Source organism: Lepisma saccharinum, chromosome 1 (assembly GCF_977018435.1).
Source record: "Lepisma saccharinum chromosome 1, izLepSacc3.1, whole genome shotgun sequence".
NCBI lineage: Eukaryota > Metazoa > Arthropoda > Insecta > Zygentoma > Lepismatidae > Lepisma > Lepisma saccharinum.
In genome coordinates this window covers 127,822,546-127,840,582 of record NC_139229.1, presented here as the reverse complement: position 1 = coordinate 127,840,582, position 18,037 = coordinate 127,822,546, and the positions used below count along the sequence as shown (strand labels likewise).

At 39.8% G+C, this 18,037-nt stretch overlaps 2 protein-coding genes across 3 annotated transcripts in view; one reads left to right on the top strand and one right to left on the bottom strand.

The window, feature by feature from the left end:
* Positions 1 to 18,037, bottom strand: part of neb (kinesin family member nebbish) — a 213,331-nt gene that overhangs the window by 75,621 nt on the left and 119,673 nt on the right. The window lies entirely within an intron of this gene.
* fok (fledgling of Klp38B) overlaps positions 17,162 to 18,037 on the top strand; it is a 34,584-nt gene continuing 33,708 nt past the window's right edge. The window contains exon 1 of the mRNA XM_083138417.1: positions 17,162 to 17,425. Coding sequence (XP_082994543.1) covers positions 17,314 to 17,425 — 112 coding nt within the window. The 5' untranslated portion in view covers positions 17,162 to 17,313. The remainder of the gene's footprint in view (positions 17,426 to 18,037) is intronic.

Below are 18,037 nucleotides of genomic sequence, written 5' to 3'. Positions count from 1 at the left end.
GAAAAAATTGGATTGATCTTGCCCTGGATAGAGACAGATGGAAGGCTTGTGTTGCTGCAGCCATAAATCTTCGGGTTTAATTTGAATTTGAATTTAAAATTTTGGGTGCGTCAGCACTAAGGCTATTTTGCACCCGTCACATTATACGGGGTCCAGCCCCTTATCGTTACACATAACAACTCTAACGTTGCATAACTAAAATCATAAAATATTCTGACTTTCGTTAAAAGCTGAGGCTGTAAAGGAGCGCTCAGCGCAAATAAGGACAAAACACAGGACAACACAAACAAAATTATACTGGCCATGGGGCCAGTCACCAGAGCCTCGTTAGTCTGCAGTCCAGGGTGTACTACGTGGAAGTGAGGTTGACTATTGGGTGCACTACGTGGAAGGAGCACCCCTTACACCCCTCTTCGGGTTTAAGTATGCTAGAGTGTATAATATAGTTTTAATTAGCTCTGCATTGAAATTCCAGAAGTGTGCCTTCTTTTTTATTTCATTACAATTTTTATATACCTGTCATCTTCAAATATCAATATGGTATGCGAAATATCAACTTTATATTCGTTCTACTAATAAGAAAGAATCACAATATTCACTATAATACCGAAGTGAATACATTTTAATAAACCAGTTATGTATGAAAAAAGGTACAGAATTATTCAGTTCTAATGAGTGGCTTATCATATTTAGAAATCCTCGTTCCACACATAAATTTTGCCACATGAATCAGCCGAAAATGTCTACAGAATCTGTAGATGCAGCTGAAGTAAAGAAAAAAAGTTATGTCATGAAGTATCCAGAAGACGATTTTGTTGGGTTTTTTTTTAACCCCACTTTTATGCTCAGATAGGCTAATCGGGACTAAACCTACAGTTTAACGTGTAGTCCGAACCAGTGTGCATTGTGCTTCCACCAGAGGAAGGGGGAGTCGAACACAGAACCTCTTCATTATAATGCGACAGCGTTATGCCATTGGGGAAAAAATATACAGAAAGAACTCGCACCAAACGTGTCATTTTATCACCACAGAAGATGCGTCCATTTTAAGAGGGGGATTGCCTGAGACAAATATTTGAAACTTTCGGAAAACAACGTCATTATTCACGGAATTAGCTGCCTTGATCCACTAATGAAACGCTGTGCAAATAAAACTACCACCTCAACTTTCTAAGAGATATGAACTAATGAAACTCAATTTTTGGAAGAGTAAGTTGTGGTTGATTTGTTATGTTTTAAGTCATTTTTCTGCTAAATTTGATAATGACTACGATAAGGTTCATGAAAGCAACGAAGGGGCGTAAACAAACACATGCCAACACTCAAAATATAAACCCTCATGAATTCATAAATTATTAATTTGACAGTGGTTCCAGGCGCCAGGGACTCGTTGCTCTGAACGAATAAAGTTTCCAGGGTATGCTGCACAGGTTAGAGGTTGACATTCTAGTGTGTTCGAAATGGTCACGCCATACAACCCAAGTCATCTATGAAAAATAGATGAATTATTACTGGTACGGTGATCAACTTCGATTAATTCCTTGTGTCCTACATCATTGCGTTACCTCAAAAAATATGCACATGTAACCATACGTGTAATGCCTCTCCCGCATTAGTAACATGACAGTTCAGCAAACGAATTGCAACTTAGCTAATAATCTCTTCAATTCTGAACAAATTTTTCAATCTTGCTTGTTTATTACTTATGAGTGATATTTTGTCAAAATAGCCTTTCATTAGCCTAGGAATACTTCATGGACAATGAACAAAGAATTGGTTTTCCTTTCCGTGTGTGCTTTAAATCATTCTTAATAAGACGTTCATTTTAATCCAAACATTTAGTGGCGGCGATTAGGAGGAGCGTGAAGTGGGGGATGCAGTTCGCCCCGCCACATTTTGCCACTTTTTGCCCCCGCACTATGGCCTCTTTATGCTAAGCCTTTCCTACCAAGAAAAGTATATTGTCCTTGCCCCTCAAATGTTGGCACCCAATCGCCGCTACTACAAACATTAAGATAGATTTGTCAGTTGTACAAACCCTGTAAGGTAGGAAAAGTAACCCCCAAGGAGTAAGGAAACTCTTCCAGTCAAAAACTCGTACGATGAATATGCTCAGGAAAATGCTCTAAAATTACGAGAAACTTCACGATTGTCTACCATCGTACTTTCTATCACTGTCGCCGAATACATAAAATCAAGTATGTGCCTTGTATTTGCAACACAAACTTAAAACTAATTCACATTTATTTCACAGTATTAACATGCATGAAAGAATGTGATTAGAATGTATGGCTGCGCATGGGTAAACACTTCCTTGAAATAATTAAGTCCATCAGAGACAAAGCGAAAGGAAATGGAAGAAGATGCGACAATAGATTAGAAAATAATAAAGAGGAAAACAAGAAAAGGAAAGGGAAAAGAAGTAAGAGGTAAATAGGTAGTGTAAGAGAGAGGGGGATACATACGTATTATATACTATATATAATAAATAATCCGTTGCGCAATAGCCCTGAAGGGCCTATGCTTACCTACCGACTGCCAGTCTCCCTCCCACGCTTTCCCTCGTCACCTCTAAGCGTGGAGATCTTCAACCAGTATTGGAATAATCGGGGGGTCGGCCCGACGTATCCCCAGCCGTTATAGTAGGTCTCCGTGACCGGATTACGCTCACTCACTTGGAGCTCCCCAATTTCCTCACGATGGTGGGTTGCCACCGGCCCTATACGTAGGCCGAATAAATTCCGACCAGAGCCGGATTCGAACCTATGGTCTTACATTTATACTGCCGACCCTAATCTATCAATATGGAGCTTCTGCCCACCCGGTCGAAAATTTCTGGCGCCGCCCCTGGTTCTTAGATGTACTTAACAAACGCCGATGAAAATATTTTATGTTTTACAAATACCGACGAATTTTAAACTTCTCTATGTCATATTTTTAAGGAAACCAGAATTGTGAAATGTAGACAACCTTTCTGGCCAAGTGCTTGCCTAATAGCCAGGGGCTCTCGGTTCAAATCGTGGATAAGGCATGATTTTTTTTCTTCTTCCCTGATATGCACATTTACAATTTTTATTCCAAACGCTGAGAGCAACGATCGTCACATAATCCGTAACACTCGTGATTGAGCCTTAAGTTTATATGACACAAGTTAGGGATGAAATACAGAAGTTAAATTGGAACAATTCCAAAGTATGTATTTTTATGTAAAATCAATTTCAAATATTATAATTGAAATATGTAAAATAAAAAGGTTAAAAAGTACTATCAGTGTACTGCGCAGTGCTTGAAGTGGAAATTCCTATAGCTGGAGGACGCTGTGTCGAGTCTAGGAACAGGTGGGGGGGGGGGGGTGCCTATACAATTTATATATTGCGTTGATATTTTAGGTTTTAATGCTGGTCAATACTACTCTGGAATAAAATGTGTAAGTACACATTTAAAATCACTTTCAGCATACTTTCCATCACAAAAAGTAGACTGTGGCAACCGTGACTCTGACGTGGTTACATACCTACATCCACAGTAAAACTGCAGTCTGATAAGTGTCGAAACGGGGACTGAAATATTTGGTATTGAGAAAAATTATTCGACTTCATGCATGCGTTTTCTCCGGTCATGTTGCGATTCTCTAACGATTCTAAACCGCAGTCCGACATAAGAGAAATGTCCTTTGTTTGTTGCGTGTTTTATTCCCATTACACTGGAACGCTGTTTTCGGAAGCTGTCAAACACGCAAGCTGAAGGTGCACTACTCACTGCAGTAGACCAAATGACACCTAAGATATGAAATCCTTACATGTGTATTAACAAAGAAGAAGCATTTTGCCTTATTTACTTATTTTTGTTCAACAGCAAAACTTACGGTCACGCTTTTATAAATACTTCTGGGTAATCATTTTAAGGAATTTGAAAAAAAAATTAACAGGAACATAGCATGAATCCAGAATATTCATCTGTTTACATATTTTTCTCTCTTTAGGCTCCTTGGTCAACGAACAACCTTCCACAGCGCATAGAGGCACTGGCGTACGCAGGATTTCGTTTTTTTCCTTGGGGAGGGGGGTTGTGGACTTGTAAAATTGGTTAGTGCATAACTGCATGCAGTAGCGCAGGAACATTCAAATACAAAATTCAACTTTTCTGTATATACGAGGGTCACTATTTATATTTTGAGCCTTGGCAACACTGAGCAACACTGATTGAGGTTAGGCGCGATTTAACGTTTGCACGGAATCGTCTGGCATTATTGACTATAACGTACTTCAAATGTTTTGTCAATAGCTTCATTTGTGTTGTTTATGTTGCCTTGGAGATTGCACGACAACAATAAAATGGAATTAACTCGTGAACATTTTCGTGCGATGATTTTTACGATTTTCGACGTGGATTAACAAGACAAGAGTGCATCGATCAATTTACTTCCACATTTGGCGATGAAGCCCCATCCTTTGCCACTGTGAAACGCTGGTATAACGAATTTAATCGTGGCCGCCATTCGCTCACCGACGAGATTCGCGAAGGTCGTCCAAAATCAGTTGTTGTTCAAGAAAACATTGATGCTGTGCAAAACCTAATACTGCAAGATCGTCATGTGACATTCTGTGAGATTGAGGCAACCATAGGCATTAGTTCCACCAGCATATATAAAATATTACATGATCATTTAGCTGTGAGAAAGGTATGTTCTCGTTGGATCCCACACAATTTGACAAAAACTCAAAAAGACGCTCGCGTCAATTGGTGCAAACAAATGCTCAATAAATACAATCGTGGTGCTTCAAAAGACGTATATAAGATTGGAACAGGTGACGAATCATGGATATATGCATATGAGCCGGAACGTAAACAGCAGTCGACTGTATGGGTGTTTCAAGATGAACCCAATCCAACAAAAGTTGGATCTATGCATCTATTTATTTTAATGCAGAATGCGATTTGAACCAGGGATAGGAGATATTCCCCTCTCTTTCATGAAGGTTATGAATGACACATCGCAAAGGAAGGATTATTTCCAACTTACTGGATAGCCTATGTAAACTGTATTATTAATAATCGGGTTGATGCATAAGTTTGTAGCGTTTGTGTTTGGTATGGCAACACTGCTGTGTTAGGAGTTTGTTTATCGTTTAATGTTCATCAATTGGGAGTGGCATTGTTGTGCTTGTGAATACGCATTGAATTTTACAGATTTGAAGAAAGAAGATGTTATTTATGGGCTAAAGAACAATAAGTGTCCAGTGGGGGTAAAACATTTCAGACATATTCTTCTTAGTTTAACATAGGGGCAAAGGCAGCGGAGGGGGCTCTAAACTTTTGTCCCTTGTGCGGGAGAATGCCAACGTGGAAAGCAGGGCAAGAAAATGGTTTGTCAATGTCGTTACAAAGAGGCATCTCCACGTTCAGGAAGACCATCGGGCTTTCACGAAGGCAGTTTAAACGCTTTAATCAATGATGATCCACGTCAGTCGAACCGAGAATTAGCAAATGTGATAAACTGTGACCATTCAACCATCGTGCGACATTTGCATTCCATGGGTAAGGTTCAGGATACCGCTACAAATGAAAATAACAAAATCAGCGAGTAGGCCAGGAAGACAGCATCAAGTGCTGCTTTGAGGGGCCTCGCAAAAAAAGGTAAAGTGTTCCCCTGTGCATAGCACCACGCCATGAAGGCGTATAGGGGGTGTGGGGGTAACGCCCCACACTTTCTTGATCCGGTCGTGAGTGGGGGTGATGTGATCAGCATCACGCCCCTGACCGCCTTTACCCCCCAGGGTTTCCCCCAGGTACCCATGTTGTTCGACGCTGGGTGGGCGCCGGGGCCGCTTCCACCGTTAGAAAAGTTCACGGATTTGAACCGGCCGGGGATCGAACCCGGGACCTTTAGCATGGTAGTCAGACGCGTTACCGACTTCCATTATTTATTTGCTCATTTTTTGTGCACTCGAATAGAAGGAAGAAAAATATATTATTGTGAAAAGAAAAATGTATTATAGCAAAGTTGTATTTCTGGTAACGGACAACTGTCCTTTCTTGTCAAGCCACCAGTGAAAATTCACCGACAAGGAACCAAGACCAATTGTGACTCCAACTTTCCCTGATTTTCTGCCTAATGTTCGACCGAGGACAGGCATCATAAAATGGTTATTTGTCTGGAAACTGAGGGACAACAAATTTGAGGGTATTACGCTCAGCGAAAAGACGAAAACAAGAGTCGGCATCCTATGTCAAAACCTTGAAGGCCGCTGGGCTATTTACTACAACATCTCGTGTTTACACCCGCAGCTTGTGTCTTTAATGGCAAGATGAGTTGCTGAGTTGCTGTTTTAAGTCCACTTTATGGACAGTAAGGCTAATCGGGACTGGACCTATATTTTAAAGTGGAATCCGAACCACTTGTGTCTTTACCGGGTATCGAACCCGGGACCCCTTGATTACAAGGCAATGACGCTACCACTGCGCCATGGGGGAGGCCCTAATGGCAAGATGAAACCGTCTACCGAGTGTCTGATACTCCATTAGTGCAAAGCACGTAACGCGCTTGTTTTCGAGAATAGTGAGTTAGGATGCGAAACCTCTGAATCAAGTAGGCAAATAGGCACTCAAAGGGTATAAAATGCATTTCTCTGTTTTTTAGCCTGATCGTGCCGACGATGATGAATGGTGGTTAGATTATATTAAAGAAAAGTTATTAAAGAAATAAATTTAAGCGTAACTATTACTGTGAAGAGGGCTCCCGCGAAGTCTACTGGTTAGCACTCCAGAGTTTGGTGCGAGTGGTCCTGCCCAGGTTCGATTCCCAATACGAACTCTCAAAATATCGGTGTTAACCCAGCATTGTGAAGACAATTAAGGAGCTACTGAAAAGAAGCAGTAGCGGGCTCCAGTCTCGAAAACCAGAAAATAGCAACGATGGGATTCGATGCGCTCACCACGGGTCACCCAAAGAAAAGTTGATTGGCAGGCTGTGCCCCTAAGACGGCTCTTGCGCCACGGAGTTGTTTGTAGCAGCATTATTGTAAAGAATTTCAAAATTATAGATAACTTCAGTTCTTTTGCTTCACTCCTATCATCTCATTTCTTAATTCGTACTATTCAAATATCTAATTCTAAAAAAAATGCACTGGCTCGAATCCTGGCGTGGGCTTGGATGTTCCATTGTGAGTCTCTCTTCTTCAATATTATATAAGCGTCATTCATGCTCATCGTTACGATTTAACTAAAGAGGCAGAACAGTGAAATAAATTAAGAGTTGGCATAAATACAGTTTGAGAACAGTCCCATTGCTGGCACAATCAATAATTTACCTGTCACTTTTATGCACCGAAATGTGACTGCAGCAAACCTCACTTTGCAAGAATTTATTTTCGTTGTGTTTTCATTTGAGCTTTTCTGCATGTATAGTAATTTCCCGATTTTTTAGGCAAGCAATTCGAAACAGAGGATTGGCGTCAATCTTTAGTCCTTATTTGGTGATATTCCAAGCACTTCAGATTGTAAATAGCGTTTGTATAGCACTCTCGTAAAAAAAAAAAAATGAACGGCAAATTTAGAATTTCCTACGCCAAATTCGTCTTCTCAATATTTTTTCACAACTTCTCGGAAGGAAATATGCAAAACAATATCCGTTCCTTAATATTGCATTTTACTGTACTTGACGACAGTATTTATGTCTCAAACATAGATATGAAATGAGAATCCTAGAAAAATAAATCATAAGGAAGACACTAATACATCAACAAGAATTACACAAGTTTCACTTTCTAATCAGGGGTGTACTGTGTTTTCTTCCTCGGCCTTTCCTCCCTCTGACGTGAAACTTTACAACTCCATCCATTTCCAAAAAGGTGCTTCAGAAACAGGCCTCCCAAGGCAGGCGGTGTGTAGGTCAAAGGACCTTGGGTCGGCATATTGCCCCCACAGATGAAATAGAAGTAAAGATCTGGAGATATGAGTACTTTATTTTTATTGCCTCTCAAACCTTCCCAGAGAAGGAACGTTTCCAGATTGTACAACCATGCCAAAGTGTCAAGTGTCAACCAATTTCAAGTAATTCTTGTTTGACACAGTAGTGCGTGCGGGTGTGTAGAATCGCGATTATACGTAGGAATGTCTAGGGAAAGGGACAAATTTCGTAAATTTGAATTCCAAAAGGCTAAAAGAAAAAAAAAGGAGACAAAGGACGCGTTTTAAAAAGTCATAAGGGTGCCTTCGAGAATTTTTTGCTGCCTGTAAATAGTTTCCATTTCAAATTTCACCACCATAAACGGAAATAATGCAGTGACACTTGACGTCAAGGGTTTTAGTGTTAGTGTTGATGATGGTGGTGTTACGGAGTGTGTTCGTGATATAGTTCAAGTTGTAAGTACCAGTGGCGGCGGAGACCTTAAATTTAGCTCGTCTGTGAACCAGGTACCAAATGTAGGAACTATATGCGAGGAGGAGTATGTTTCATGTTCATCTTCTGAGCCAGGTAACAGATTGCCTCTGCTTTTAGACCCAGGTGAGTGGCCGTCAATTTTAAACAGTTCCGAATTTGATCCAATCATTCAAAAGGACCCTATTCGCATCATAAATCATGATTACCCAATTATAATGGTGATAATCGACACTTTTCACCTGGACATTATTAGCGTCTTATACAAAATGGGGAAACGGTTGAGAGAAGGTGGTTTGTACTAGAAGAGGAAAGATAAGATTTTCTGTCTTTGTTGTAAGCTGTTTGGGAAGAAGGGTGGACATGCTGGCAAATGAAAGCTGCGATCATGGGCGTATATATAGCTCACGTAAGGGGAGGTTCAACTTTTGGTTCAATTAGAGTTCCTATATTTCATAAGTGGAAATCCGGGAGCGGTAGATTGTTAGGGAGTGGGGGGGGGGGTTGCTAGACCCGATAAAGTTGTATGTATGTACAGTCACGGACACTGCCGGGTTGTAACGATTCCATTGAAAGTCAATGTATTCATTACAACTCGGTAGTGTCCGTGACGTACAACATAATTGTAATTTACATCACACATTGTGTGGGAACTTTATTTGAAAACTGCGGACTGAGCAGATAGGCACCCAAGCACTGACCCTTTATAGTAAGCAGGTTACTATACAACGGAAGAAAATCGTAACTGAAATTCAGCACCACTAGCAGACGGCGGCGCCATCGTGAAGTCAAAAATGTTTGCAGTGCAGTCTGTATTTCGTTAACTCTTGTATTATGGAAAGGGAGTGGTTCAATGTAGAGTTAGATTGTTTTGTAAAATGAGCATTTTAAAATTACGTCCACGCATTTAAATATAAAAATAGTTCAGGAAAGTATAGTCTTAATCATTTCTTCTTTCCCACCCGATTTCAGGACATTTGTGCATCCCGAAGAAACTATTCGGAACACCGGGACAAATTATACCACTCCGGGGTTGTCCCTGAAAATCCGGGACATAGCGTCCCTAGGTATGATCTGGCTATCAAAATCCACTCTACCACCACATGATAGGTCACACATTTATTAAATTAAGTCTATCTACGAACTTCTAACTTTTATACATAAAATGAGAAGAAAATGCTTTTGAAAAAGCCAATCCTAGCTTCTCTTTAAAAAGGAATTACGATGTTAGAATTAGTATTTTTCTCCTTGCTACAAAATTGAAAATAACATCATCGGTGTTATTTTAATATCCGTGTGTATGTACATTTAACATTGCCGGGTCCAATAGTCGAGGATCTCCCATTGAATTGTGAGGACATTATTTCAACCTCCTTAATGTTAAACACATCCTCTCGGGTGTTGAAGATGAAACTGGCAGTGTAGCTAAGATCACCAACAATTTGTGCATATTTGAGTACAAGAGCATGTCACAATTTTCTACTGCCTACAATGCAGACCCTGGAAATTTCTTTTCAATTACTGTTTGCCACATTTTTCATTCAGATTTAAAAATGTAAAAAATATCAACCAGGCCATTCAATATTTTGACACACTGTTCCAATGAACGAGGAATAGGCATTTCATATTGGAATAAGTTGTGCAAGGTCCCTCTAGTGCACTTCTTAAAATAAACTTATACCACGCCTACAGATATCTTAATCTCAGGGGATAGGTTCTTTATTCGAGAATTCCAAATAAGAAAGCGTTTTATAGCCAAGAGGATATAGTTAAATGCGGATCTATATTCTGAAAACTGTACACAATACAGAGAAAATATATAGCGAAGCTTGTATATACATTGAAATATATATATATATATATATATATATATATATATGCTGATTCCAAATTTACGTCGGTTATATTCTTCTTATAAATATATGTATAATTGAAAGGAAATCATCTTCCTTTCTTCTCTCAATTTTGGGGAAAAGGCTTCTTCTTCTTTTCTTCCTTCTATTTTGGGAAAAGGCTTCTTCTTCCTTCCTATCGTTGATTTGGGAAAAGGCTTCTTCTTCTTTTCTATCTTTGATTTTGGAAAAGGCTTCTTCTTCTTTTCTTCCTTCTATTTTTGGGAAAAGGCTTATTCTTCTTTTCTTTCTTCGAATTTATTGTCTTTCCTTTTAAAGCGTAATCTTATTCATTAGATATATGCGCTCGCTTTCCCCTTTTGGCTAATTTCCGAAGAAATGGATGAGTGATGACATGATGAAATTGATGAATGGACGGACACCCACAAACGCCCATGCCCATTCCGGGTTTCGAACCCGAGACCCACGAAGTGCTAACTACGGGAGGCTGATCCTTTGAGAAGACTCGAGGGGGAAAAATTATAACTGATTTGACAGTCTCAATATCGCAGAAATTCCACAGAATGGGCAATAGAAAGGGGTTAAAATATGTGCTGAACAATGTACAAAAATTGCTTTTGGACATTTCTCTGAAATTATCTATCTCACCCCCTTAATTCTATCACCCATTACATCAGCACCATCATATTCTTCACCAACTATTTTATTTTCTAAATCCACACCCACCCACACCCACTCAACCCAGAGAGAGTAGAAGTACTAATAGCTGAAGCTAACACAGATGTAGTTACAATCTCCAATAGTGACAAATTTCCCATTCCGATCTAAAGTTTGGAAAATAGTTTATCGACTTTCGGGATTATCAAACAGTTTTATCAAAAAATGAGAACCTGAGAATACTTAAATCTTGAATGGTAACAAACCACATCAGGAACATCTAATGAAATTATAATGTTCGCGCTATAAGTTCACAAGCAGCTGCTTCGGGCAGAAATTATATGTGGCATTATAGAATTTGTGAAATGTCATGAGTTTTCTGAGTATTTGCCAGATAAAGTCCGAAATTATCAGGAAATTACAGACATTTACTTTGCAGTCCCATCTGGTGTGTGTAATACATTTTTTCCATCCGTATCCCGTTCTATAAGCTTGTAATTTCTGAGAACAAAGTAGGTCTGAAGAAATTTTTACGAACAACGCACTGCGCATAGCGGATGGAACAGGTAATCTGGTAATTTTACTGGACCCGTTTGAACCCCCCCCCCCCTTAAATACGCCCATGGTTGCGATGATTGGAGGCATTTAAGCTATCGACTACAAAACTATGAAATATCAAAGTCAAATCCAATGCCTTAAAAAATGGACCGAATTTGAATTTAGACTACGGAAAAACGTAACTATTGGTGAGCAAAAGGGACTGTTGATTTCACAGGAAAACCAGCACTAACGTGAGGAGGTCTTGAAACTAATACTGTATGTCATGAATCATTTGGCAGAGCATAATCTTGCATTACGGGACCTGGGGCCTAAACTATTCGCGGAACGTATAATTTTTTTTTTCTCAATTTTTGTTCCTTAGTCGGAAGTACAGGTGTCCTACAATCATAATGTAAACACTATTACATCTTCATTTCGTTTTCATTCTGATGTACGCCGTTGCCTTATAATCAAAGGGTCCCGGGTCGATACCCGATGGACGCACATAGTGGTTCGGATCCCACTTTAAACTGTAAGTCTATTACCGATTAGCGCCTCTGGGCATAAAGTGGACTTAAAACAACAAACAATCACTCAATCGATCTCATGTAGGTCTACCTCATTATATTTATTTGTAAAAGCGGGAATGTTCAATATCATATTGTTAACTAAAAAGTAAAGTGCTCCCCTGTGCTTTGCACCACGCCATGAAGGCGTATGGGGGTGTGGAGTTAGGGCCCCACACTTTCTTGATCACTGCCGAAGGTGGGGATGATGTGATCAGCACCACGCCTTTACCCCCCACAGTTTCTCCAGGTACCCATTATACGACGATGGGTGGGCGCCGGAGCCACTTGAACAGGTGGGAAAAATCCCGGTTCTCCCCTACCGGGATCGAACCGGGGTTTCTTGCATGGTAGTCAGACGCAATATTTAATCATATCCAATAACATAATTGATTTCTTTACTTTTTATTGAATTTTGACACTGTGTTAATTTGCATTTTTTCCATAAAATAATATTTATCATATTTCATTCTATAAGTAAACAAACACTGTTAGGTGTTTTTGATACAAATATTTGGAACACTATCTTAATGTAGTAGCTACTTTGTTTATTTCAGTAACATTGGACATGTTTAAGTATGTCAAAATAAAATACGAATGCAGGCTATGTCAGATTAGTTACTTAATTGGAAGTACCAGCATCCTATAAACGCTTAAAAAAAACGCGCACAAACTATTATTTTTATGTACCGCGGTGTCCCCTGGAGCGCGGGACCTCGGGTGATTGGCCGAGTTGCCACCCCCTGGCCGGCTCTGGCTGTGTCATGATCCCCTTTCCGTATTTAGTGAGTTTTCTGGCAGAAAAAATACATACCAACAAGAAGCGTAAATTTACAGTACATGGCTGTGAACACACAGGATATTCTTTTCTCTAGGGCTTGTATTACTAAAACAAGGTCTCAATCAGCAAGTCATTAAAAAAAGCTGGTTGCCAAATTTTAAATGTTATTAGTGCTAAAGGGCTATACTGCGAACGCGCGCTCCTGCTTAACAATAGATAATAATTACACAATTCTAATAACTAAGTTGGCGTTAGAGAAGAATTTTGAGAGAAACTGATGTTATCGATATTTTAACATTACATAACACAAAGGCCTCGCGGATATACGAGGGTCGTTCAAGGAAAAGTTTCCCTATGTTGCAAAAAAAAATATTTCTTAAGTTACAGACAAAAATCAAGTTGCACCAAGTAGCATGGTCCTTTCTCACTTTTCAACATAATTTCCAAGGCGGCACAAGCATTTGTCCCATTTTTGAAAGCCAAGTTAGTATTGTAGCCTGGTGTGGTAACCTTTCCCATTTCATTTCTCGAAGTTTATCCTGTGTTAGTGCTGCCGAATGGGGACGAGCATTGTCATCCTAAAGAATGACACCAGCAGAAAGGAGTCCAAGGACGTTTGGAGCGAATTGCTTTTTTCACCTTCTCCAGTGTTTGGCAATAACGTGCAGCATTGACTGTTTCCCCTTTCTTCAAAAACTCTATGAGCAATACTCCACATCGCCAAAACACGTTGTTCCGCCATGACTCGCTACTCCTTATGGCCAGGGCACGTTTCTCGCATGCGCGGTAGCCCGCACGAACATTGCATTGTGTGTAAATGTCGAGGAAAGACGAAAGAACACATTGCTAGTTTCATTTCATTTATCGGGCTCGTACTTTCTATATAAAAAAAATAAAAAATTAAAAATGTGAAACTTTTTCCTTGAACGACCCTCGTAGTTCGCACGGGGCCTCGCGTTCCCTAACGGCGGCCCTGAAAGCTGTTATCCAGGAGCTTAGTTGAGTAGTTATTCCACATCCTTCGGACTTTCCCCGATCTTACGCCCTCGGATTGCTACCTTTTCAGCTCTCAATCCATCAATCTTCAATGAAGCTCCATTGGTAACGAAAATGCTCTTCAAACTTGGCTTGACACTTTTAACCCCGAATCAGCTGATTTCTTCAGGCGTTGAATTGAAAAACTTCCCCAGCGTTGGTAAACAGTCATAGACAATGAAGGGAAATATATTACTGATTAATTTATGTCTCTTCTTCATCTCAAATTAGTATCAAATAAAAATACTTTTGCTACGGTGAAAAAAACCGCTACGAACTTATGCATCAACCCAATATATCATACTTATAGTGTTCCAGTTCAGTTCAATTATGTTTACAGCCCCATAGCTAAATACAAAAATTTCGTTACGTAATTTATGGCGGCTATGTACAGTGGCGCCAACTTACCTAGTCGCTTGTACGTAGATGTCATGTATTCGGTATTTCACAAGTACTTTTCTATCGAATACTAAAAACCGGGTCCATTTTTTGACGTTGTGTTCGGTCGCTTCGTCGTTTAATCCTGATGGAGCGCTTAATGAGATCTACAAGGTTTGTTTGGTCTTTAAAACATGGTCGAGATGGTCCCCGATCGACTCGTGAGGGGTCCAAGTTTGAAGGATTGGTTAAACATTTGACAAAGTAGTTATTTATAATTGAATTTGCTATACTTTACGACGCTCTACAAGTACTGAAAGTATACTATCATTGTACATGCAAAATCGAAATCCTTCAGTTCTCGGTATTATCCCTAATCAATGTTATAAGCTTATATCTTCATTTTAAGTTACAATATGAAGACCATTAAGAGAAGGCATTATGGTCTGTTATAAATTAAATTAGGACCAAAAATGACGCCGAATCAGAAACTCCACTTCCGCCATGTTGAATTTATTGTAACTGTAAATGTTGCAGTTTTAAATGTGCAAAGAATGTATACCTCAATATAGTTGTAAGTATGCGGATAATCATTTTAATAAATACTGTATTAATATTTTTTCTGCTGTTAATTGTTCGAAAATAATTCTACAAGTAGCAAGCAGAAGGATGGACATTATAATTTATCACACACTCAACTTCTACTTGCGTGCTTCTAATTTTTAAGGGTTCCAGAATTACATCGCTCATTACATGCAACAACATTAAGATCGCTTGACTAAGCATCGAAATTACAAGTTTATCGTACTGCTAATAGCCTATATCACGCAAACTAATGTATCCGCACTTAATTAGCATGGTTAACGAATGAATGCAAAAAATGATATTGAGTAAGATAAAAATATAACATGTAATTAAGTTACGTAAAAGTTAATTAATTACGAAATCTTACCTCTGCGTACTAATTCAACAATATAAAAGTTCCAGACCTTGAGCATTCCTGTAAAAATAAGCAATACACACGGCTAGCATGAAGGGGGAAAAATCATTTAGCCTGTTATCTTGATAGAACACAAAAATTAATGTAAATCAAAGGAAGTGTTAAATTAAGAGGTATCTCCCTTAAAGGTAGCAAAGTAATTCCACTAACGTTTTCTGTAATGAACGTGATTGAAGCCAGCAGTAAATCATTGACAAAATACTCGCAATAACCGATGATAATTCACGTTACATAAATTATTCATTAAGGACCTATGCAGAAAATGAAATCGACTTGGAATTGCCTTTACTTTCTTCTGTGCTGGATTCAGCCCGGGGCTGTCCACAGCAATAAATAGAAAGTCAAGGATGTTTAGTTTCACATGTCAGTTACATCGTCAGGAATTTCAAATATTCGTCTCCAACTAAACCTCGCTCTATTTTCTGAGGTAAGAAATGGTGAATACAATGAAGTTACTGTACTGGAAACATGTTTTGTGTTGAAGTTCCAAACGGAAATAACACGGGATTTAACGAGAGTTTCGGTGCTTCCTTCCGGTATTACTCTGACTGTGTATGTGTTGTAATATATCTTTCCAAACCAACTCCTGCCCTTTCTCGTTCCGACATTCGTCCCAGAACATGCATAAAAGTTACGGTAATAACCATGTAGCAGCATTTACTATTCAAGAGAATCACATTGGGGCGGCCGGACCGTTGTGCTGATCACATCACCTCCAAAAATAGTCGAGATGAGAATGTGTGGAGCCCTACCCCAACATCCCCTAAATATGCCTTCACGGCACGGTGCTATAGCCTATGCATTGGGAACTTCACCTTTTTTTTTTTTACTTCTGTATCGATTCCAGGAACTCTAATGTATTGATTTCAAATAAGGAAGGTCATGAACATCGGAAGCGGGAGGAGTGTATCGTCAAGAAACCCCATTTAATTTAAAGATAACGACATGTATGAGAAAGTTCATTTAAGATATGATCAAAATATATCGTTATTTTGTATTTAATTTTCTATGCTAAACAGCGAAAAAAAACTCCAAAACTTTGACTTAGTTAAAGCCAGGCACGCATCTAGAAATGTATCTCGTGAGGGGCTCCCTGCACACTAACAAAGTCTCTCACATAAAATGAAAATTAGTATTATACAACACGGCGCAGTAAAATATCAACATACCGCAAGTTTTCCGGTTTGCCGTTTTATGTACATATTTTAAAAGAAAATATAGAGAGCGTTCGGAACCCGGGGCAAAATGTCCCCTCCCTTTTGGCGGCCCTGCAAGTTAATCCACTACAAAGTGATTTATGATCTATCTAGATCTGTGACGAGAAAAAATACATTTCGAGACCGAGAACGAGGTAAACATTTGGACACTATGTTTTACGAGACTGGCTTAGAAAGTGCATAGCATGGCAATTTCAGTTTTTTTGCTGTCCTTGCAAGCCAAAGAAGCTAGGACGCAGTCTTCAACAAAGGTCACGATTCAGTTCCTTCCGGTTGTCTACCCTTCACTTCCGCTCCATGGACTTTTTTTTATTATTATTACCATCTTCACGCTTCGCGTCAGGGAACAAATACAAGACGTTAGGATATATAATTATAAATACATATATGCCACCTCTCCAAGCATTATCAAGTACGTGCACGAAAGCACATAAGTGTGCGCGCCTACTTTTTTTTTCTTTCTCACTTTCAAATTCATCATCGCAAACTTGAATCGTCCGTGGCTCTCTCTTTAATCAAATCAGTGTCAACTCTCACTGCTCTCTGCGACCACATAAGTACTGCGACTTAATCTTAACATTTTCGGATAAGGTGCTGTAACTTTTTAGCGTATGTCTTGAAAATTGTGCACGCACGACACAAAACCTCTCTTCCGCATACGTAAAAGTAATCAACTTGGCAACGCCTATACACGAACCTTGCCGAAAGCGAGGACACCGAAGACGGAAACGCACGAACCCCACGGACGCGTGCGATAAAGCAGAAAGCCCGCTCAACCCACCACACGCAAAGAGAATACGACGGAGCCGATGTTTTGAACGTACCGTGTGATTCGTTGTCGTTGTAAACACTGAGCGATGGCACCGAATTAAGGCTGCAGCAGTAACAACACTGCGGATTTCAACCATGGAGTTTATGTACCTGCCAGATTCCGTCGGGTACCAGGTGATCAGATCGGCCATCCAGGATTCCTACTTGTACAGAAGCTGCGAGCAGGCGTGGAGTTCCAAAACAACAGGTACGTGGGGGTGAGCGGTCGTTGCCATTTTCAGACCTTGTTGACAAACACGCTTCGCGTAAAACTTAAAGAAAACGGAAGTGCCATGAGCTTTTGTTTCATAAGCTTGGAATTTCTTGCGATCCAACTAGTGCTTGATTGCCGTTGACGAACATACATTAATTAGGTTCGGCCCTAGTTCTAAAAAAGGATGTCCTCATTTGAGCAGTGGTTACCTACTTCTTCATCCAAGGCTGAGCAAAGCGGTCGCGCGTGTGTGCGTGGGCGGGCGCGTTCATATATAAACACACGTGCGTGAACACCTGCAGTTGTATTTTACAAGGTTACTTGACGCCGATTTACTACCCCATAGGTTAATCGTGACGATGGAGATGAACGTGGATTGACGAAATATATGATAGAATAAACACACTTGTCCAAGATTCCAACCCAGGACCTCAGCCTTCGTAGCGCGTTATGGTAAACACAGACCACGGTAAGTGGCGATATACCTGCAGTAAAGCACCTACTGGAGTGAGTGGTTCCTGTTACTTTCGGAGGGGAAAATATCCTACAGTTACTAGTTTTATGTTTCTGGACAGGTTTCAAATATCCTTGGTTCGTCCCTCGATG